Source organism: Gorilla gorilla, chromosome 23 (assembly GCF_029281585.2).
Source record: "Gorilla gorilla gorilla isolate KB3781 chromosome 23, NHGRI_mGorGor1-v2.1_pri, whole genome shotgun sequence".
In the NCBI taxonomy this organism is placed as follows: domain Eukaryota; kingdom Metazoa; phylum Chordata; class Mammalia; order Primates; family Hominidae; genus Gorilla; species Gorilla gorilla.
In genome coordinates, this window is record NC_086018.1 from 15,549,290 (window position 1) to 15,573,430 (window position 24,141).

The following is a 24,141-nucleotide window of genomic DNA, read 5'->3' on the forward strand; positions in this document are numbered from 1 at the left end:
TGCCTCAGCCTCCCAAGTAGCTGTGATTACAGGTGTACACTACCACACCCGGCTAATTTTTGTATTTTTAGTAGAGATGGGGTTTTGCCGTGTTGGCCAGGCTGGTCTTGAACTCCTGGCCTCAAGTGATCCATCTGCCTCAGCCTCCCAAAGTGCTGGGAATACAAGCGTGAGCACACACTCAGCCAGAAGTACTATTTTCATTCCAGTGGTGAGAAGGTGGAGAGTAGACAAATATTGTGGGATAATAGTAGTGAGTGATCTGAAGTAAAATTAGGCAGGTTTACAGGTAAAGAGTGACATGGCTGGGCGTGGTGGCTCCACCTGTGGTCCCAGCTACTTGGGAGGCTGCGGCAGGAGGACCCCTTGAGCCCAGGAGGTCGAGGCTGCAGTGAGCGCTGATTTCCCCTGCTGAACACATCCTGGGTGATAGAGCAAAACCCTGTCTCAGACAAAAAAGAAAGCCCTCTCTGAAGATTTGACATTTAAATAAAGTGAATGAGGTTGACCCGTGAGTGCCTGAAGCGGAAGGCGCAGTGCAGACAAGAGCAGAGGCACCGAGGCAGGGATATGCAGCAGGAAGTCCAGAGCGAGGCTGCAGCGGAGGGGAGCAAAGCAAGCACAGGAAGGCTGGCTGGAAGTCCCGGCGCGGCTGGAGCGGAGCGGAGCGGAGCAAGCACAGGAAGGCTGGCTGGAAGTCACGGCGCGGCTGGAGCGGAGCGGAGCGGAGCAAGCACAGGAAGGCTGGCTGGAAGTCACGGCGCGGCTGGAGCGGAGCGGAGCGGAGCAAGCACAGGAAGGCTGGCTGGAAGTCACGGCGCGGCTGGAGCGGAGCGGAGCGGAGCAAGCACAGGAAGGCTGGCTGGGCATGAATTGAGTCCTAGCAGGTAGCCCAGGGTCGCATTGGGATGGGCTGTGCAGACCTTGTTAGAAGGGTTAAATGGGCTGGGCGCCGTGGCTCACGGTTGTAATCCCAGCACTTTGGAAGGCCGAAGTGGGCGAATCACGAGGTCAGGAGGTCAAGACCATCGTGACTAACACGGTGAAACCCCGTCTCTACTAAAAATACAAAAAATTAGCCGGGCGTGGTGGCGGGCGCCTGTAGTCCCAGCTACTCGGGAGGCTGAGGCGGGAGAATGGCGTGAACCCAGGAGGCGGAGCTTCCAGTGAGCGGAGATCGCGCCACCGCACTCCAGCCTGGGCGACAGAGCAAGATTCCGTCTCAAAAAAAAAAAAAAGAGGAAGGATTAAATGAAAACAGGACAGTCTCTGACACACATTTAAAGTCACAAATGATAGTTTTCTTTGTTTGTTTGAGACAAAGTCTCGCTCTGCCTCCCATGATAGTTCTTATGGAAGGAATTTTTGTAAGCCATAAGATACTTACAATAACCTTTTCCAGACTTTTTAGTAGCTTCCAACTACAAAAAAAGAGAAATAATCAATTATGTACTAATCAGACACTTTTAAAAATTACAACAGTTTATTCAGAGAAACAAGCTTTGTGTGACATTCTAAGAGGATTTTATTCTGCAGGTCCTTTTAACGTAATGAGTAATATTTGTGTTGGGAATGACTGAGAAGAAATTTCATAATGATGTGAAGATCTTACCTGTAAATAGTTCCTCTGTCGTATGCTGGTATTTATATTCTAGCATCTCAACAGTGCTGATGGTCACTCATCTTGGAGTTCCCTGAATTTTTTTTTTTTTCAAAACTCCTGTAATGTTACATTACCCATACTTTTGTTGTTGTTGTTGTTGTTGTTTTGAGACGGAGTGTCGCTCTGTCGCCCAGGCTGGAGTGCAGTGGTGCCGCGCCCGGCAGATGACTGCATACTTTCAAGGAGAGGACTCAGAGCTTTTATTTATTTAAAGAAACTTGAAAGGAGGAAAGTGGATTAAGAAAAAAAAAATAAGGCCAGGCGCAGTGGCTCACGCCTGTCATCCCAGCACTTTGGCAGGCTGAGGCAGGCAGATCACGAGGTCAGGAGATTGACACCATCCTGGCCAACATGGTGAAACCCCATCTCTACTAAAAATACAAAAAAAAAATTAGCCGGGCATGGTGGCGTGCACCTGTAGTCCCAACTACTCGGGAGGCTGAGACAGGAGAATTGCTTGAATCCGGGAGGCAGAGGCTGCAGTGAGCTGAGATCATGCCACTGCACTCCAGCCTGGGCAACAGAGCGAGACTCTGTCCCCCTCAAAAAAGAAAAAAAAAAACAAAACAGAAGGCAAAAAGTGAAACAGCCAAGTGTCCACCAGTGGATAAAAGGAGAACCTGAATGCAGTGTACACTTAGAATGGGGTGTTATTCAGCCTTAAGAGGGAAGGAAATTCTGAAACATGCTACAACATGGATGAACCTTGAAGGTATTACACGAAGTGATATCAGCAGGACACACGTGGACAAATGTTTTGTACTAGAGGCTGAGGCGAGAGGGAAATGGGGAGTCAGTGTTTAACGTTACAGACTGGAGTGATGAAAAGATTCTAGAAATGGATACCGGTGATGGCGCCACAACATTACTTACACACTTAATGCTACTGAATTGTATGCTCATTTGGGTGATATGTCTGGGTAACTAGAATGAGATGAAGCCGGCCATGACGAAAGAAGTAACTTGTAGTTAATCAGTTGGGGTCCAGCCTTGAAAACCAAAACTACACTAGCTACTTCAGCAGGGAAAACATCACATGACTCTGGTAAAATGGGAGTTACAAAACAAAAAAAAAAGGTTAAAGGGATCCCCGTGGTGACACAGACGGAGGAAGTGGGATTGTCAGAGGTGGGGGACTGCAGCCCCACTGCTAGCACTATGAAGGCAGGCAAACTCCCGCTGCCAAGTGCGGCTTCGCAGATGCAGGACCATCCATCCTAGGATGAGTTGAACGGCATCAGCAAGCAAATGGAAGGAAATCGCTGTCCTCCTCAGCGTGCCTCCCATGGTCCCTCTGATGCTCCCTTTGGTAGAATATAAAACCAGCAGAGAAGGGAGTTGTATGTGCAGGATCCCAGCCCCAGCATCACAAAGCAGAACATGAAAATTGGATTTGCAACTATCAGAAAAGGCTTCATAACAGATGCAGGTGGCAGAAAGCATGAAAGGTCCTGTATGTGTTCACTGTAAGTTCTAGAAGGAAAGAATCAATATGGTAAGGCAAAGAGAATGTTCAGAAACAATGATTGAGTAGTTTTCTGGTTTGATGAAAAACCCTGATCCTCAGATACAGAAAGCAAGAAGAGATATAAACTGGATATAAATTATATGTGGGCATATGGAACTGAATTATAGAACATTCTGTTCCCTAAAACAACCAATTTAGAAAAGGTGGATTACCCTGAGAGGATGTTCTTAATAGTGATAGCAGATAGGAGCAACAGCAGACCTCAGGGGACTATGGGATTGATGGCCAGGTGCAGTGGCTCATGCCTGTAATCCCAGCAGTTTGGGAAGCCAAGGAAGGAGAATTACTTGAGTCCTGGAGTTCAAGACCAGCCTGGGCAACATAATGAGGCCCCATCTCTACAGAAAATCTTAAAAATTAGCCAGACATGGTGGTGCATGCCTGTAGTCCCAGCTACTCGGGAGGCTGAGGTAGGAGGATCACTTGAGCCCAGGAGGTCAAGGCTGCAGTGAGCCGTGGTTGTGCATAGCACTCCAGCCTGGGCAACAGCAAGACCCTGTCTCAAAAAAAGGAAGGGGTGGGTAGTGGCTTGAATTTTGAATTTTTTTATTAGTTCCTTAGGGCTACCATAACAACCTACATTAACCAGGTGGCATAAAATAGCAGAAATTTATTCTCTCATAGTCCTGGAAGTTAGAAATCCAAAATCTAGGTATTGACAGGGTTTCACTCTCTGAAGACTGTAGGTGAGAGTCCATGGCCTTTCCAGCTTCTAGTAGTTGCAGGCCTTCCTGGGGTTTTCTGCAAACTTAGAATAATAGAATGGAACTTCCTCAGCCAATATCTTAATAATCTAGGCAGACCTTCTACTTGATGGGGAAACATTAGAAGTGTTCCCTTTAAAGTCAGGATAAACACAAGGATTTCCTCTATTGTTTCCATTTAATATTGTATTGTAAGGATTTAGTGTCTACAAAGAAAAATACATAGGTATGTATACATATTTGGAGTGGTGTATGACTTGAAACTCCAAGAAAATCACCCAGGAAACTATTACAGCTAAGAAATTCACCAAGTAGGTATATTCATTATTATTCTTTTTTTTTTTTTTTTGAGATGGAGTCTCACTCTATTGCTCAGGCTGGAGTGCAGTGGTGCAATCTCGGCTCTCTGCAACTTCCGCCTCCCGGGTTCAAATAATTCTCCTGCCTCAGCCTCCAAAGTAGCTGGGATTACAGGCATGTGCCACCACGCCTGGCAATTTTTTTTGTTATTTTTAGTAGAGATGGGGTCTCACCATGTTGGTCAGGCTGTTCTTGAACTCCTGACCTCAGATGATCCACTGCACCCAGCCGCTCATTATTATTCTATAAATGTCAACATGAACAATTTTATTAAAAGATAGCATGACCCGGCCAGGCGCGGTGGCTCACACCTGTAATCCCAGCACTTTGGGAGGCCAAGGCGGGCAGATCACGAGGTCAGGAGATCAAGACCATCCTGGCCAACTTGGTGAAACCCCGTCTCTACTAAAAATACAAAAATAAGCTGGACATGTTGGTGCACTTCTGTAATCCCCGCTAGCTACTTGGGAGGCTGAGGCATGAGAATCGCTTGAACCCAGGAGGCAGAGGTTGCAGTGTGTTAACATAGTGCCACTGCAGCACTCCAGCCTGAGCAACAGAGTGAGACTCTATCTCAAAAAAAAAAAAAAAAAATTATGATAGCCAGGCACAGTGGCTCACACCTACAATCCCAGCACCGTGGGAGGCCGAGGTGGACGGATCACTTGAGCTAAGGAGTTGAAGATCAGCCTAGCTAACATGGTGAAACCCCGTCTCTACTAAAAATACAATAATTACCCAGGCATAGTGGCATATACCTGTAATCCCAGCTACCCGGGAGGCTGAGGCACGAGAATTGCTTGAACCTGAGAGGCAGAGGCTGCAGTGACCTGAAATCACACCATTGCACTCCAGCCTGGGTGATAGAGTGAGGCTCTGTCTCCTAAAAAAAAAAGAATCTGTGGATCTCAACACACTGTTCCTAAAATTCATATAAAAGAGCAAAGGGCCTTTGTTTGTTTGTTTGTTTGTTTGTTTGTTTGTTTGTTTTTGAGACGGCGTTTCACCCTTGTTGCCCAGGCTGGAGTGCAATGGTGTGATCTCAGCTCACCGCAACCTCTGCCTCTGGGGTTCAAGCAATTCTCCTGCCTCAGTCTCCCAAGTAGCTGGGATTACAGGCATGCACCACCACGCCTGGCTAATTTTGTATTTTTAGTAGAGACAGGGTTTCTCCATGTTGGTCAGGCTGGTCTCGAACTCCCAACCTCTGATGATCTGCCTGCCTCCGCCTCCCAAAGTGCTAGGATTACAGATGTGAGCCACCATGCCCGGCCAAGCAAAGGGCATGATAACTTGCAAAAACAATACGATAGGGGCAATCATTATGCCACATAATGAGATCAAATCTGCAGTGATTGAGAGAGAATGGTATTGGCATAGAGATAGACAATGAGACCAGAAACAGACCTTGAGAGAGAACATGGGTTTTTCAGAAACAGTGCCAGGCGTGGTGGTGTGTGCCTGTAGTCCCAGCCACTCAGGAGTCTGATTTGGGAGGATCCGTTATGCACAGGAGTTCAAGGTTGCAGTGACCTATGATCCCAACAGACCGAGACCCCTGTCTCTTGGGAGAGAACAGTGGTACCAGGACACTTGTTCATTTATAGGGAAAAAATTTACATCCCTGCTCCTTATATAAGTTGCAGATACACTAAAGGCCAGAACCTTTCTGAAGAAGTTGTAGATGGGATAGAAAAGAATTTTTAAGTACAAAAAGCAAAAACCATAAGGAAAGAGAGAGAACTGACATATTTGATTACTTTATTTATTTATTTATTTTTTGAGACAGAGTCTCACTCTGTTGCCCAGGCTGGAGTGCAGTGGCATAATCTCAGCTCAGTGCAAGCCCCGCCTCCCAGGTTCACACCATTCTCTTGCCTCAGCCTCCCAAGTAGCTGGGACTACAGGCACCTGCCACCACGCCTGGCTAATTTTTTTTTCTTTTTTTTTGTATTTTTAGTAGAGACAGGGTTTCACTGTGTTAGCCAGGTTGGTCTCCATCTCCTGACCTCGTGATCCACCTGCTTCGGCCTCCCAAAGTGCTGGGAGCTGAGATCATGCCATTGCACTCCAGCCTGGGCAACAAGAGTGAAACTCTGTCTCAAAAAAAAAAAAAAAAAAAAAGGCCAGGTGCGGTGGCTCATGTCTGTAATCCCAGCACTTTGGGAGGTCGAGGCAGGTGGATCACAGGGTCAGGAGATCAAGATCATCCTGGGTAACACAGTGAAACCCCGTCTCTACTAAAAAATACAAAAAGTTAGCCAGGCGTGGTGGCGGGTGCCTGTAGTCCCAGCTACTCGGGAGGCTGAGGCAGGAGAATGACGTGAACCCAGGAGGCGGAGCTTGCAGCGAGGCGAGATCGCACCACTGCACTCCAGCCTGAGCGACAGAGTGAGACTCCGTCTCAAAACAAAACAAAACAAAAAAAATTAGCCAGGCATGGTGACAGACCCCTGTAGTCCCAACTACTCAGGAGGCTGAGGCAGGAGAATCGCTTGAACCTGGGAGGCGGAGGTTGCAGTGAGCTGAGATCGCACCACTACACTTTAGCCTGGGCAACAGAGTGAGACTCCATCTCAAAAAAAAAAAAAAAATTCTGTAACCTTTTTGGAAATGATGGACACCCCTTTGACAGTGCCTGATGAAGTTTACATATATACTTTTTACTTCTATCTGGTCATTCTGCTGCTGGGTTCACATCTTAGAGAATCCTTACACACATGCTTGAGAAGACATGTTTTAAAATAACTTTGTTGATACTATTGTTTACAAACTTCTAAAACTGGAATCAAGGAGAATAATGGATTGTTACGCTGTGGAATAATCATACCATGAAATACTGTATTAACATTAATAAGACAAAATGTTTAAAGTTTGACAGGTTGGGTGATACATGCGTATTCGTTAATTTACAGTTTTCTTTATGGTTGAAATTTTTCTTTTTTTTTCCAGAAAAAAAAAATAGTTGGTTTAGAGAACTTTCTTAGAAGTCGAAAAAAAAGCAAAATAATTTTTAAAAATTTAAAATTTTTCTTAAAATTTGGTGATAGCAAACTTCTTTTCATTGATTAAAGGAGATATAGATTAGCATCACAAATGAAAATAATTTAGGAACAAAAACTCAAGTCAAATGCAACCCAACAGGGATCGTGTCTTGCTCACAGCAGTAGTCAGGCAAAGATCCTATCCCTTGTGGAACAGAAGCTAGAACTGGGGAAGAAAGTAGAGGCTCAGGCCGGGCGCCATGGCGCACTCCTGTAATCCCAGCACTTTGGGAGGCTGAGGTGGGCAGTTCACCTGAGGTCACGAGTTCGAGACCAGCCTGACCAACATGGAGAAACCCCATCCCTACTAAAAATACAAAATTAGCTGGGCGTGGTGGTGCATGCCTGTAATCCCAGCTACTCGGGAGGCTGAGGCAGGGGAATCGCTTGAACCCAGGGGGCAGAGGTTGTGGTGAGCCGAGGTGGCGCCATTGCACTCCAGCCTGGGCAACAAGAGCAAAACTCCGTCTCAAAAATAAAAATAAAAAAGAAAAGAAAATAGAGGCTCTTGCTGGCTTCTCCTCCCTTCCATCTTTGTGCCTTGCTGTCTGGCAGTCTCATTTTTCTCCTTGCCTCTTTTCTTTGGCCCCTACCTCCTTGTTCCCTGCAAGTGGTAAGTGCCCCATCAGGCTGGGAGTGGAATGCCAAGTGTGCTTCTCATGGCTGTGGCTGGGAGCCAGGAAGAAAATCATCATCCCTGCCTTCCAGCTCCTTGCCAATCCCAGCTGGCATCTTTCCCCTCTTCCCAGCCAAAATCCCACTGGCGGCAGGGCCTGCTGCCTGATCTGGGGGTGGGGTGGGGAGCAGACCATTGCTTGCATGGATGCCTTCATAAACGCAGAATGGCAAGAGCTGGGGCGTGCGTTTAAAATCTGTGTGTGTATGGACTGAGAGTCTGGTCCTAAAAAAGGATTCGCGGATGTTGCTTTTTTTAAGTAAAAGATCAGAATGGCCTCAAGTAATCCAAGAAGATAGTCCTCATTCAACCTTGTACTTTTTCCTTTTTCTTCGACTGCCATTCTTCTGTTTTCTTCTGCCTTGCTCCCTCCCCTCCTGCCCACCCTGTGCCTGCCCTGCCACCTTCATCTCCCACCTTGAGCTCAGTGTGAGTGAGGAAACAAGTTCAATTAGTTTACCCTTGTCTTAAAGCATTCCATCTGTAGAAACATCCTAATTACCAAAAAGAGGGTGGCACAGGGAGCAGAAGTTGCTTCATAATCCTGCTTTGGTGGCCTGGTTCTTCCTTCTCTCACAGTGATGAAGGAACACGCCATGTCAGTGTCTGGAGTGTGCTTAGCTCACTCAGCCTTTGTGTTCATTGTAGATCGAGCGAAGAGGAGAAAGCTCAGGGAAGAAAGGGCATGGCTGCTGGCTCAAGGAAAGGAGCTCCCTCCAGAACTTTCCCATCTGGACCCCAGTTCCCCCATGAGAGAGGAAAAAAAGACTAAAGACCTGTGAGTATTTAGTAACAACAACAGCAGTAGCAAGTGGTAGCATTTATGAAGCATTCAGGCACTTGCCCCATGTCATCCTTAGAACAGCCCTGTTGGGTAACATGGTCACCATGTGTGAGTGCACAGGGCGGGCCCTGCACACACAGACACGCCTAGCTACCCTGGCCTCTGACACTCTTGCTGCCACACTCTGTGATACTTAACACTAAGCTCTTCTTTCTTCATCCCCTCAATTTAATGAAATCAGAATCTGATTATTATGTAAATTAGCTCCTTGGAAATGTGAATAGAAGTTTATTCTTTTTAAAGTAATTACTTCCCGTGACAGTACTAGGTACCCTTTGTCTTGACTCCTTACTAAACTCAAGAGGCAGATACACATTCAGTGTTCATGAGCTCATTTATCATATGATTTTTTGGATTATTCTTTAGATCACAAAAATATTCATAACTAAAATAAACCCTAGTTAAAAATGTGCTATAGGCCGGGCTCACGCCTGTAATCCCAGCACTTTGGGAGGCTGAGGTGGGCAGATCACCTGAGGTCAGGAGTTCGAGACCAGCCTGGCCAATATGGTGAAACCCCCGTCTCTAATAAAAATTTAAAAAAAAAGTAGCCGGGTGAGGTGGCACATTCCTATAGTCCCAGCTACTCGGGAGGCTGAGGCAGGAGAATCACTTGAACTCAGGAGGTGGGGGTTGCAGTGAGCTGAGATCGTGCCACTGCACTCCAGCCTGGGTGACAGAGTGAGACTCTGTCCAAAAAAAAAAAAAAAAGATTGTGCTATAAAGCCTGGGCAACATGGTGAAACCTCACCTCTACCCAAAATACAAAAATTCGCCAGACATGGTAGCACACACCCGTAGTCCCAACTATTCAGGAGGCTAAGGTAACAGGATTGCTGGAGCCCAGGAAATGGAGGCTGCAGTGAGCTGTGATCACACCACTTCACTCCAGCCTAGGCAACAGAGCAAGATCCTGTCTCAAAATAAGTAAATAAAGAATGTGCAATTAAATAACTAAACATTCTAGAACCATAAAGTTCTGGATCATCCAGGCCAACCCCACATTTTATAGATGAGGAAAGTGACATTCCCAGTTTTGCTAAGGTCCACTGTCCCTCATTGTATTTCCAGGGAGTGTTATCAGTGTCACAGGCTCATCTAAACCACACTATTAGGACTATTCCAAATCTTAGTTCAGTCAGGTGTGTCTGCGATAGACCTGAGAGAGCTCAGGAGAGAAGGTGGTCAGAGTTACTATTAATTTCTTATTTTGTGATTTACAGCTTTGAGTTGGACGATGATTTCACTGCTATGTATAAAGGTTAGTTCCCATTCTCCACTGTTCTGTTTGTGATGGAAGTTTTCCTCTGTGAGTGTGTTAAGACCTCTTCTCTGGCTTTCAGTTCTAGACGTGGTAAAGGCTCACAAGGATTCCTGGCCCTTCTTGGAACCTGTGGATGAATCTTATGCCCCTAACTATTATCAGATTATTAAGGTAGAAGTTGTCTTTCCAGTAATGCCTACTATAGTGTGTATATCTTTCTTGGGTTTTGTCGTTTGTTTCTTGTTAAATATATATATATATTTTTTGATATGTTTTTCTTTTCAACTGTCAAAAGTTCATGTGATGTTTCTCGTTTTATCTGTTATTCATTACAGATCAGCATTGCTGAATTCTCATTTTCTCTCTGTCTCTCTCTCTCTATGGAATGTTTGCTCTCAGCATATTTTAACTATAAAGAGTTATGTGTCTCATTTAGGCCCCCATGGATATTTCCAGCATGGAGAAGAAACTGAATGGAGGTTTATACTGTACCAAGGAGGAATTTGTAAATGACATGAAGACCATGTTCAGGAATTGTCGAAAGTATAATGGGGAAAGTAGTGGTAAGCAGGGAAGGAGTTTGTGCTAGATACATATCTGTAATCAAGAATAAAATGCCTTCTCTTTTACAAATACACATCCTAGTGCCTTTTCTGTAGGACAGTGAACAGAATGTGTATGAAAAGTCATGGGATTGACCATTCCAGCCACTTATACAGTATCTGCCAGGGATTCTCTCCTGCCCCACAGGACAATAGAGTGCAGCTGGCAGCTAACTGGCTCATCCTGGAGACCAGTCTGGGTCTGGATTATACTGTGTGTGCCTCTTTAACCACCGAGGGGACTGACCCTACATAGAGCTGACTCTTCAACCATCTGGGGAAGCTGGCGTAGTAGATCTCCAATATCAAAGTAGAAATGGCTCTTTCTGAACATCACACACCGGGGCCTGTTGTGAGGTGGGGGAAGAGGGGAGGGATAGCATTAGGAGATATACCTAATGTAAATGACGAGTTAATGGGTGCAGCACACCAACATGGCACATGTATACATATGTAACAAACCTGCACGTTGTGCACATGTACCCTAGAACTTAAAGTATAATAAAAATATATATCTACATATATAAAAAAAAAGAAATGGCTCTTTCTACTTTGGGTCATTTATGCATTAACTAAAAATGCCCTGCTTAAGAACAGCAGGTTCAGCCATTTTTTATTTAGTATTTCTGCAGTTTAGCCTTAAAGAATTAAATTTTTACTGGCTTCTTTTTTTCTTTATTTACTAACCTCGAGGCAGGATTTCACTCTGTCACCCAAGCAGGAGTGCAGTAGGGCAAACATGACTCACTGCAACCTCAAATTCTTGGGCTCAAGGGATCCTCCTCCCTCAGTCCCAAGTAGCTGGGACTATGGGCATGTGCCACCACACCTGGCTAATGTTTTCTTTTTGGTAGGGACGGGCGTCTCGCTTTCTTGCCCAGTCCAGTCTTGGAACTCCTGGGCTCAAGTGATCCTCCTGCCTTGGCCTCCCAAAGTGCTGGGATCACAGGCATAAGTTACTGTGCTCAGCCTGGTTTGACTTAATAGTCCTAGAGGCCCTGTCCCAACCATACAACCTTGGGCATCTTACGGATAGAAACCATGTCTTCTTCATCTTGCATCCATAGCTCTACAATATAATGTGCCCTAAAGGTGAATTAAACTCATAGTTTACCCAGGTTGCATCTTCTATTTATTAGAATTGTCTTTTGTGACCTATAGTTCTGTTTCTATAGTTTCTATAAACTATAGTTTCTATAAACAATTTCTGTAAACTATACCTAGAAGTCAATCCTCTGTCTTCCTATAGAGTATACCAAGATGTCTGATAATTTAGAGAGGTGTTTCCATCGGGCAATGATGAAACATTTTCCTGGAGAAGATGGAGACACAGATGAAGAATTTTGGATTCGAGAGGATGAAAAGCGGGAGAAAAGACGGAGTCGGGCTGGGCGAAGTGGTGGGAGCCATGTTTGGACCCGCTCCAGGGACCCAGAAGGGCCCAGCAGGAAACAGCAGCCCATGGAGAATGGAGGAAAGTCGTTGCCCCCCACACGCCGAGCACCCTCTTCTGGGGACGATCAGAGCAGCAGCTCCACACAGCCCCCGCGGGAGGTGGGCACTTCCAATGGCCGAGGTTTTTCTCATCCCCTGCATTGTGGTGGGACACCCAGCCAGGCACCCTTTTTAAACCAGATGGTAAGGAATAGAGTGGAGACTGTTGCGGTTTCTCCTAGTTTGAGTTCATAGGAATGTAGAGTCCATTCAGTTAGTACTTCCTGCAAAATACTTCCGTGTATGTATGGAATCTTTTTCCCTGTGAGTCCTTCGTTCATGTGATTTTATTTTGTTTACTTTTTAGTAGAGACACAGTGTTGCTATGTTGCCTAGGCTGGTCTCAAACTCTTGGCCTCAAGTAGTCCTTCTGCCTCAGCCTCCCAAAGTGCTGGGATTATAGGCATGAGCCACTGTGTCTAGCCGTTCCTTTATTCTAAATCCTCCTTTTTCTCAATCACTTGAATTAGGTATTCTCAATGTGGGCAAAAATTGGGATTAAAAAATATGTAATCTGGCCGGGCGCGGTGGCCCACTCTTGCAATCCCAGCACTTTGGGAGGCTGAGGTGGGCGATCACGAGGTCAGGAGTTCAAGACCAGCCTAGCTAACATGGTGAAACCCTGTCTCTACTAAAAATACAAAAATTAGTCAGGTGTGCTGGCGCTACTCAGCTACTCAGGAGGCTGAGGCAAAAGAATTGCTTGAACCCAGGAGGCAGAGTTTGCAGTGAGCTGAGATCGTGCCACTGCACCTTAGCCTGGGCAACAGTGTGAGACTCCGTCTCAAAAAAAAGAAAAAAAATGTAATCTTTATTGTATAAAGCACAGGTATACATGTAGTACATAAAGGTACAGTATATCTGCAACATTATAAGATTTCATGGTAGCAGGCAACTGGGGAGAAACGGCTAAAATGGATCCTTGGGAGGAGGAGTAATAAAAAAGAGATTGAGAAACACTGATTTAATCTTGTATCTCCTGGAGAGGGAAGTTGCTTCAGGCTCATAGGCAAGCCCTGATGCGGGTGAGCACGTGTGTTCACAGTCTCCCTGTCTCCAGCCGAGGTTTAGTCGTCTGTTTTATTTTAGTAGAACGTTCATCTTCAGGAAAACCCTTGTTGTCAGCCTAAAGTCTGTGCCTTTCCTTTTTCCTCTTCTTGCTTTGTTCAATGTGCTGCAGAGGCCAGCAGTACCAGGAACATTTGGCCCTCTGCGAGGATCAGATCCTGCCACCTTGTATGGCTCCTCTGGAGTCCCGGAGCCACACCCCGGGGAGCCTGTGCAGCAGCGTCAGCCTTTCACCATGCAGGTAAGCAGCCTACTCTGGAGGTGCAGGTGCAGGGGGTCCCACAGGTACATTTCAGAGAAAAAGTCTCTTTCCAGGTTAAATGTCATTCATTGCGTCCTTTCCCGAAGAGTCTGTTCCCATAGAGAAGCATGTCACAAAGTGTGCCTTATTCTGTGAGTCTGTAACTGTGCTGCCTTTTCTCGTTGCCAGCCTCCAGTTGGAATTAACAGCCTCCGAGGACCCAGGCTAGGCACACCAGAGGAGAAGCAAATGTGCGGGGGGCTGACACACCTTTCTAACATGGGCCCACACCCTGGATCCTTGCAGCTTGGGCAGATAAGTGGCCCAAGTCAGGATGGAAGCATGTATGCTCCAGCTCAGTTCCAGCCAGGATTCATTCCTCCCCGGCATGGGGGAGTTCCAGCCCGGCCACCAGACTTTCCTGAAAGCTCAGAAATTCCTCCCAGCCATATGTATCGATCGTACAAGTACCTGAATCGAGTACACTCTGCTGTCTGGAATGGGAACCATGGTGCTACGAACCAAGGACCCTTGGGCCCAGATGAGAAGCCCCACCTGGGGCCAGGACCCTCTCACCAGCCTCGCACTCTCGGTCACGTGATGGATTCCCGAGTCATGAGACCACCTGTCCCCCCCAACCAGTGGACTGACCAATCAGGCTTCCTACCTCATGGAGTTCCTTCCTCAGGGTACATGCGACCGCCCTGCAAGTCTGCTGGACATCGGTTACAGCCACCTCCAGTGCCAGCACCCAGTTCTTTGTTTGGAGCACCTGCCCAGGCTCTGCGGGGGGTGCAGGGAGGGGACTCCATGATGGACAGCCCAGAGATGATTGCGATGCAGCAGCTCTCCTCCCGCGTCTGCCCCCCAGGTGTGCCTTACCACCCCCACCAGCCTGCACACCCCCGTTTACCTGGCCCTTTTCCGCAGGTAGCTCACCCAATGTCGGTCACTGTGTCAGCCCCCAAGCCTGCCCTGGGCAACCCTGGGAGGGCACCGGAGAACAGTGAAGCACAAGAGCCTGAGAATGACCAAGGTAATTTACACTGTCACTTTGGGCTCTTTAAGCTCTTGTTTCATGAGTAATCTTTTTACACAGCATATCAAACCAAGTGTAATCTGGTTCCCAGCCTCTCTTTCTTTGTTTATTTTTTGGTTTTGTTTTGTTCTGTTTTGTTTTTTTGAGCCAGAGTCTTGCTCTGTCGCCCAGGCTGGAGTGCAGTGGTGTGATTTCGGCTCACTGCAAGTTCCATCTCCCGGGTTCACGCCATTCTTCGGCCTCAGCCTCCCGAGTGTCTGGGACTACAGGCGCCCGCCACCACGCCCGGCTAATTTTTTTGGTATTTTTAGTAGCAACGGGGTTTCACCGTGTCGGCCAGGATGGTCTCAATCTCGTGACCTTGTGACCTGCCCCCGTCGGCCTCCCAAAGTGCTGGGATTACAGGCCCACTGCGCCCGGCCTTCCCAGCTTCTCTTTCTTGAACTTCTCAGATTTGGGCCAATCACAGTCCTTCTCTTGGTCCGTCGATCCCATTTCTGGTCATAATTTTGACTCTGCGCAGGTGGGCGCTTGCTGTGCCAGGCACTCCTGAGACTTTTTTTTTTTTGAGACAGAGTCCCACTCTTGCCCAGGCTGGAGTGGAGTGGCACGATCTCAGCTGACTGCAACTTCTGCCTCCCAGGTTCAAGCAATTCTCCTGCCTCAGCCTCCTGAGTAGCTGGGATTACAGGTGCATGCCACCACACCCGGCTAATTTTTATATTTTTAGTACAGACAAGGTTTCACCGTGTTGGCCAGGATGGTCTTGAACATCTGACCTCAGGTGATCGCCTGCCTTGGCCTCCCAAAGTGCTAGGATTACAGGCATGAGCCTTCCTGAGACTTTTATACGTTAACTCATTTATTCTCAGAACAAGCCTTCGAGATAGCTACTGTTACTATCCTTGTTTTTACAGATGAAAAATCCAAGGCATGGAAATGTTAGATTATTTGCTCTCAGCCAGCTAGTAAGTAGCAGAGCTGAGATTTGGGCCCAGACAGACTAGATCCAGCATCTGTGCTTTACCCACTGCATCATCATAGTTCCTCTAAAAAAGTACTGTCAGCCGGGCAGTAGTTTTGGTGGCTCATGCCTGCAGTCCCAGAATTTTGGGAGGCCAAGGCCAATGGATCAGTTGAGCCCAGGAGTTCGAGACCAGCCTGGGCAAGAGAGTAAGACTGTCTCTACTAAAACATTAAAAAATGGCCAGGCGCGGTGGCTGATGCCTGTAATCCCAACACTTTGGGAGGCCAAGGCAGGCAGATCACAAGGTCAGGAGATTGAGACCATCCTGGCCAACATGGTGAAACCCCATCTCTACTAAAAATACAAAAAATTAGCCGGGCGTGGTGGCAGGCGCCTGTAGTCCCAGCTACTCCGGAGGCTGAGGCAGGACAATGGTGTGAACCTGGGAGGGAGAGGTTGCAGTGAGCCGAGATTGTGCCACTGCACTCCGGCCTGGGCGACAGAGCGAGACTCCTTCTCAAAAAAAAAAAAAAAAAAATTTTTAAAAATTAGCCAGGCATGGTGCTTCATGCCTGTAATTCCAGCACTTTAGGAGGCCAAGGCAGGCAGATCACCTGAGGTCAGGAGTTCAAGACCAGCCTGCCCAACGTGGCGAAACCCCATTCTACTTAAAATACAAAAATTAGCCAGGCATAGTGGCAGGTGCCTGTAGTCCCAGCTACTCAGGGAGCTGAGGCAGGAGAATCACTGGAACCCAGGAGGCGGAGGTTGCAGTGAACCAAGATTACACCACTGCACTCCAGCCTGGGCCACAAAGTGAGACTCTGTCTCAAAAAAAAAAAAAAAAAATGGTTCATGCCTATAGTCCCAGCTACTTGGGAGGCTGAGGTGGGAGGATCACCTGAACCCAGGGAGGTCAAGGCTACAATGAGCTATGATTGCACCACTGTACTCCATCCTGGGCAACAGAGCAAAACCATGTCTCAATACCATCTTGAAAGTTATCAAGTGAATTTCTGTTCCTTGGATACATACCTGGATTTATTAAGAATGGCCAATAGTGAGATCTAGCAAATCTTGAAGCAGTTTCTTAGAAATACCATTTAGGCCAGGCACAGTGGCTCACATCTGTAATACCAGCACTTTGGGAGGCTGACGCGGGTGGATCACCTGAGGTTGGGAGTTTGAGACCAGCCTGGCCAACATGGTGAAATCTTTTCCCTACTAAAAATACAAAAATTAGCCGGACGTGATGGTAGAGGCCTGTAAGTTCAGCTACTTGGGAGGCTGGGTCATAAGAATCACTTGAACCCGGGAGGCAGAGCTTGCAGTGAGCCGAGATCACGCCACTGCACTCCAGCCTGGGCGAAACAGCGAGACTCCGTCTCAAAAAAAAAAAAAAAAAAAAATGCCGTTTAAGAGGAATAAACATTAAACTAGGGTAGAAAATGGAAAAAAAAAATACTTTCCAATTAATGCTTATTTCTAAGATAAATATCTAGCATGCATGTAATTTTCTTCAGTACCTGGCAGGAGAATGGACACACTTGGACTTAAGATAATAGATTCCTGGCTGAGCACGGTGGCTCACATCTGTAATCCCAGCACTTTGGGAGGCCACAGTGGGTGGATCATGAGGTTAGGAGTTCAAAACTAGCCTGGCCAACATGGTGAAACTCCGTCTCTACTAAAAATACAAAAATCAGCCGGGAACAGTGGTGGGTGCCTGTAATCCCAGCTACTCGGGAGGCTGAGGCAGGAGAATCGCTTGAACCCGGGAGGCTGAGGTTGCAGTGAGCCGAGATCACATCACTGCACTCCAGCCTGGGCAACAGAGCAAGACTCCGTCTCAAAAAAAAAAAAAAAAAAAGATAATAGATTCCACATTAAATTGATGTTAGGGTTAGAACTCATTTAAATTTTTGTGTTTCTCATACCTGTAATCGCAACTACTTGGGAGTCTGAAGTGGAAGGATTGCTTGAACCCTGGAGTTCGAGGTTTCAGTGAGACACAATCACACCACTACACTCCAGCCTGGGCGACAGAGTTGAAACTCCGACTCTTTTAAAAAAAGAAAAAAAATGGTTAGGGAAAAAAAACCTTTTAGTATTTCTTTTGTGGAAAGTCCTACTTTGTTAACACAACCTCTAGCAGAATTTTCTAATATTGATTTCAAGTGAGTTCTGGAATTCAGAGCTTTACAAGAATCCTGTTTAGGCCGGCGCGGTGGCTCACGCCTGTAATCCCAGCACTTTGGGAGGCCAAGGTGGGTGGATCACGAGGTCAGGAGATCAAGATCATCCTGGCTAACACGGTGAAACCCCATCTCTACTAAAAATACAAAAAAGTTAGCCGGCATGGTGGCGGGCGCCTGTAGTCCCAGCTACTCGGGAGGCTGAGGCGGGAGAATGGCGTGAACCCGGGAGGCGGAGCTTGCAGTGAGCCGAGATCGCGCCACTGCACTCCAACCTGGGCGACAGAGCGAGACTCTGTCTCAAAAAAAAAAAAAAAAAAATCGTGTTCAGTTAAATCTAGTTGCTAAGTTTAATGTTGGCTGAATAATGAAAAGTACGGTTTTTCACTTTCATTGTAATTTGTACCATTGCCCTTTAGGGCCAGCTTCAAGTAGCCTGAGCTATGTTAATAGCTCTTTAAAAGTTGTTAAGAATCTCTAACCTTGTGCTTCAGATCTGTTACCAGGATGGTAATTTCATCACACCTGGACAACTGTCCTCCTAGAAAGATAATAAAAAGATTATTTTGGCTGGGCGAGGTGGCTCACACCTGTAATCCCAGCACTTTGGGAGGCTGAGGCGGGTGGATCACCTGAGGTCGGGAGTTTGAGACCAGCCTGGCCAACATGGTGAAATCTTGTCTCTACTAAAAATACAAAAATTAGCCGGGCATGGTGGTGCAGGCCTGTAAGTTCAGCCACTTGGGAGTCTGGGTCATGAGAATCACTTGAACCCAGGAGGCGGAGGTTGCAGTGAGCCAAGATCACGCCACTGCACTCCAGCCTGGGCATCAGAGTGAGATTCTGCCTCAAAAAAAAAAAAAAAAAAAAAAAGATTATTTTATATAGATATATACACACACTTACACACTATTGTATATTGTAGTCTTAGTTAAGACCTTATTTTTAGGTCGAATAGTAAGTTAAAGAATTCTGAGGATGTAAACAAGCATAGGAGTCTAATTAATTTGATTGGGCTTAGTAAATTTCCATAATATGTTAAAAATGCCTTTTTTTTTTTTGAGATGGAGTCTCACTCTGTCGCCCAGGCTGGAGTACAGTGGCACAATCTCGGCTCACTACAATCTCCGCCTCCTGGGTTCACGCCATTCTCCTGCCTCAGCCTCCCGAATAGCTGGGACTGCAGGTGCCCGCCACCACACCCAGCTAATTTTTTATATTTTTTAGTAGAGACGGGGTTTCACCGTGTTAGCCAGGATGGTCTCAATCTCCTGACCTTGTGATCTGCCCGCCTCGGCCTCCCAAAGTGCTGGGATTACAGGTGTGAGCCACCGCGCCCGGCCCCTAAAGATGCCTTTTGAGTTTCATGTTGTAGGCGTCTTGTCTTCAAGACATGCAGACAAAATGAATGTATTCATTCAACAAAGTGATTGAGTCTGTGTGTGCATGAACTGAGAGGACAGTGAGATGGAGAAGTCCCTCCTGTGGAGCTTTTATTCTCGTGGAGCAGAAACCAGGCATTTGGCCTTCCTGAGCGCCCGTCATGCCCTGTTCTTTCTGGTTGCATCCCATTTTAGAGCTTCCCAGCATGGCCAGCGATTCCGATGACAACCATCCCCTCCCAGTGTGTTTCACATGCATCTGCCTAGAGTCCGTGAGCCACAAGCCGTCTCTCAGCCTCTTACGAATCGGGCAACCCACGGTTAAGGACATTTCCATTCTCCGGCCCACTGTAAGAGTGAATGTAGAGGTGCTAGGTTTTACCTTTGTATCCATGAAAGGGGTGAAAGGAAGTGTACAGGGACCCCAATGTCCTGCCCTCTTTCAGGGACTCAAACAATTTCCAGGTGGGGCTTGAATCACCACACATCCACCTTAATCTGACTCAGGCATGTTCTTCACATTAATACTGTCATTTCAGCTACTGAATTATTTTTTCTCCTTTTTTTTTTTTTTTTTTTTTTTGCAGCAGAGCCGTTGCCTGGCCTTGAAGAGAAACCACCAGGTGTTGGTACTTCAGAGGGGGTCTACCTCACACAACTACCTCACCCCACACCTCCCCTGCAGACTGACTGTACCAGGCAGAGCTCACCACAAGAAAGGGAAACAGTGGGCCCGGAGCTCAAAAGCAGCTCCTCCGAATCTGCGGACAACTGTAAAGCAATGAAGGGCAAGAATCCCTGGCCCTCGGATAGCAGCTACCCCGGCCCAGCCGCCCAAGGGTGCGTGAGAGACCTCTCCACGGTGGCAGACAGGGGCGCTCTATCCGAGAACGGAGTCATTGGGGAAGCATCTCCTTGTGGATCGGAGGGGAAGGGCCTTGGTAGCAGTGGTTCCGAAAAGCTGCTCTGCCCCAGAGGCAGAACGTTGCAGGAAACCATGCCATGCACGGGACAGAACGCAGCGACACCGCCCAGCACAGACCCCGGTTTGACGGGAGGAACTGTGAGCCAGTTTCCCCCGCTGTATATGCCTGGCCTAGAGTACCCAAATTCAGCTGCCCATTACCACATCAGTCCAGGCCTGCAGGGTGTGGGCCCTGTGATGGGAGGGAAGTCCCCAGCATCCCATCCCCAGCATTTTCCCCCAAGGGGCTTTCAGTCTAACCACCCACATTCTGGAGGCTTTCCCCGGTATCGCCCCCCACAAGGAATGAGGTATTCCTACCACCCACCGCCACAGCCTTCCTACCACCACTATCAGCGAACTCCTTACTATGCCTGTCCACAGAGCTTTTCTGACTGGCAGAGACCTCTCCATCCCCAGGGAAGCCCAAGCGGACCCCCAGCCAGTCAGCCTCCCCCACCGAGGTCCCTCTTCTCAGATAAGAATGCCATGGCCAGTCTGCAAGGCTGTGAGACACTGAATGCTGCCTTAACTTCTCCAACCCGTATGGATGCAGTGGCTGCTAAAGTCCCAAATGACGGGCAGAATCCTGGTCCAGAGGAAGAGAAGCTGGATGAATCTATGGAGAGGCCAGAGAGTCCCAAAGAATTTTTAGACCTGGACAACCATAACGCAGCTACCAAGCGGCAGAGCTCATTGTCAGCCAGCGAGTATCTCTATGGAACTCCTCCTCCGCCTCTGAGTTCAGGAATGGGATTTGGTTCATCTGCATTTCCACCCCACGGTGTGATGCTGCAGACGGGGCCTCCCTATACCCCTCAGCGGCCGGCCAGTCACTTTCAGCCCAGGGCTTACTCTTCCCCTGTGGCTGCCCTCCCACCTCACCACCCAGGGGCCACCCAGCCCAACGGCCTCTCTCAGGAGGGTCCCATCTATCGCTGCCAGGAAGAAGGCCTGGGTCACTTTCAAGCTGTGATGATGGAACAAATTGGCACTAGAAGTGGAATAAGAGGACCTTTCCAGGAAATGTACAGACCATCAGGGTAAGATTGCATTCAGGCTTTTCCCCCTAAAGAAAGAACAGATGTTTATTTTATGTATTTATTTTTGAGACAGAGTCTCACTTTGTCACCCAGGCTGGAGTGCAGTGGTGTGATCATGGCTCACGGCGGCATCGACCTCCCAGGCTCAAGGATCCTCCTGCATCAGCTGTTTAAGTAACTGGGACTACACACGTGCCACCACACCCAGCTAACTTTTTTTTTTTTTTTTTTTTGTAGAGGTAGGGTTTCACCGTGTTGCCCAGGCTGGTCCTAGTCTCCTGAGCGCAAGTCATCCTCCTGCCTCAGCCTGTCAAAGTGCTGAGATTACAGGCATGAGCCAGCACACCTGGCCTGGATGTTCATTTTAAACAGAAAAATGGCCTTAGAGATGAAGATAACAGTTAATGGTCTAGGAACAAAAAAAGTATGTGAATTATTGATGTTGTACACTCTGTAGGAAGGTATTAGACTTAGAGCCCAACTTGATCTTTGAAATTTTTTCCCCTCATGAAAATGAACTGGCATTTAAATGACTTAGATTTTGATATTGTAAACTTTATTTATTTATTTATTATTTATTTATTTATTTTTGAGATTAAGTCTCACTCTGTGGCCCAGGCTGGAGTGCAGTGGTACGATCTCTGCTCACTGCAATCTCTGCCTCCCAGGTTCACGCGATTCTCCTGCCTCATCCTCCCAAGTAGCTGGGATTACAGGTGCCCGCCACCACACCTGGCTGAGTTTTGTATGATACTATAAACTTAATAACCACAGTTTGAGAGCTGTAAGCAAGCCTGTGTCAACCAACATTGCTGCCATGTGGAGACACTCTGACCAAGGTAAAAAAAAAAAAAAAAATAGGCCTACCCAGGAATAGAAGAGGAGATCATATGTAGTATTGAAGTTTTACTACATACCTCTCGTTTCTTACCCTATCATTGAATGAGAAAACCAGGTTTATCCAGAATGCAAACAAGTCCCCATGAGACTTCTTTCACACATGCTTGTTTAGTATTGTTCTCCAGATCCAGTTAGGTGATCTGCCATCCAGGAAGTTTTCAAATCCATAGATACAAATGAAAGTTATGAAGCGGCCAGGCGCGGTGGCTCACACCTGTAATCCCAGCACTTCGGGAGGCCGAGGCGGGCAGATCACGAGGTCAGGAGATTGAGACCATCCTGGCTAACATGGTGAAACCCCGTCTCTACTAAAAATACAAAAAATTAGCCGGGCGTGGTGGCAGGCACCTGTAGTCCCAGCTACTCGGGAGGCTGAGGCAGGAGAATGGCGTGAACCTGGGAGGTGGAGCTTGCAGTGAGCCAAGATCATGCCACTGCACTCCAGCCTGGGCAACAGAGCGAGACTCTGTCTCAAAAAAAAAAAGTTATGAAACATAATCTTGAAACCAGTACCATTCAGCATGAAAACCAGTGTGCCCCTCCTCAGTGCCATCCTGTCATCTTACTGCTAGACCCTCTCTACTATTTAACATTTTGTCGTGTTTGCTTTATATGTCTCTAAATACCTGTTTTCTTTGCTTTGCTTTTTTTCCTAAGCTGTTGGAAAGTAAATTGTAGACATCATGGCCCTTAACCCCTCAATACTTGAGCATGCATCTCCTAAGAATGGACATTCCTTGGAGCACCATTTCAAAATGATTACCACACTCAAGGCAAATAACAGTATCTAATAGAGTTTTTGTTTCTGTTTCCTCAGTTGTCCCCAGAGTGTCTTTTAGAGCCGTTTCTTTGTGTTTTATTTTTATTGTTTTTTTCTGATAAAGGATCCAATGAAGGCTCATGGATTTGCAGTTGGCTGCCGTGTCTGTTTAGCCTCTTAATTTATAGCCGTTGTCATATCTTTGTTTTGTTTTCCAAAGAGTCCAGGCCAGTTATCATGGAGAGTGTTCCAGATTCATCACACAGTCTCCTTGTGTGTAGATGAAACTCTTCTGCCAGGTGCAGTGGTTCATACCTATAATCCCAGCACTTTCGGGGGCTGAGGCAGGAGGATTGCTTAAGCTCAGGAGTTCGAGACCAGCCTCAGCAACATAGCGAGATCCTGTCTCTAGTGAAAATAAAGAACTTAGCCAGGCATGGTAGCACACACTACTCAGGAGGGTGAGGCAGGAGGAGCACTTGAGCCCAGAAGATTGAGGCTGCAGTAAACCATGATCCTGCCACTACACTCTAACAGGGTGACAGAGCAAGACCCTGTCTCTAAAAGAAAAAAAAAACAGATTAAACACTTTTGTCAGGAGTGCAGTAGGTGGTGCGTGTGCGTGCCACTTACTGCTCCAGGGGGCACAGAATGTCGAGTTGTCCCTGTATGGATGATTCCAGGCCTGATCACCGGGGTGATGAAGGCAGTACCCTCGTGACTACAGTGTCTTGTTTCTTTTGTTGTTAACACGTCTTCATTAATTCTTCATTGCTTCTTTCTCATGGCTGTAGAATGCAGATGCACCCAGTCCAGTCGCAGGCCTCGTTCCCAAAGACCCCCACAGCAGCAACATCACAGGAGGAGGTGCCGCCTCATAAGCCTCCAACACTTCCCCTGGATCAGGTAAGGATCACTAAAAATTAGAGCTGTTCTTCTTCCTCCAGGTGGTAGGAAGTAAGTATATGACACCCTTGCTGTCCTGAAAAAATGTTTTAAGGTATCCTGTGGATACAGGAACTTTGCCTGTATCGTGCTTCCTTGGCACTCGGAAAAAGAGCAAGAGGCCTCGGAAGTCACCTCTCACATGTCTCTTTTTCCTATTGTGATATGGAATGTATACCTATTTGGTGAGTATTTAAACCTCATTTTTTCCAAGCCATCTGCAAACATTTTTTCTGCCATGATCCCTTGTCTGTTTTATGCTTCCCACCTTTCTCATTGGAGAGAGACTAGTTGGTGGGTTTTAAAGTAGTAATAGCTGCCTCTGAGTGCTGCTTCTCTCCCATGCGTTGTCTCATGCAATGCTTCTCTCCCATGCAGTCTTTCCCTTGACCCCCACAAAGTAGTTCTCATTGGCTGCATCGTCATCATTTCCCAGTGTGCAAGTCCTTACTGCTGTT

At 47.0% G+C, this 24,141-nt stretch overlaps 1 protein-coding gene across 5 annotated transcripts in view; it reads left to right on the forward strand.

Annotated features, from left to right (window-relative positions):
• The window catches only part of CECR2 (CECR2 histone acetyl-lysine reader), a 190,408-nt gene that overhangs the window by 162,315 nt on the left and 3,952 nt on the right, over positions 1-24,141 (forward strand). For 2 of the 5 annotated variants that reach the window (XM_031005286.3, XM_031005287.3), the window contains 9 exons: positions 8,624-8,753; positions 10,043-10,080; positions 10,163-10,254; positions 10,520-10,646; positions 11,935-12,323; positions 13,360-13,488; positions 13,678-14,524; positions 19,659-21,078; positions 23,533-23,644. In XM_031005286.3, the coding sequence (XP_030861146.2) occupies positions 8,624-8,753; positions 10,043-10,080; positions 10,163-10,254; positions 10,520-10,646; positions 11,935-12,323; positions 13,360-13,488; positions 13,678-14,524; positions 19,659-21,078; positions 23,533-23,644 (3,284 nt within the window). The remainder of the gene's footprint in view (positions 1-8,623; positions 8,754-10,042; positions 10,081-10,162; positions 10,255-10,519; positions 10,647-11,934; positions 12,324-13,359; positions 13,489-13,677; positions 14,525-19,658; positions 21,079-23,532; positions 23,645-24,141) is intronic. The other 3 variants (XM_055374858.2, XM_031005288.3, XM_055374859.2) reach the window with 3 other exon arrangements.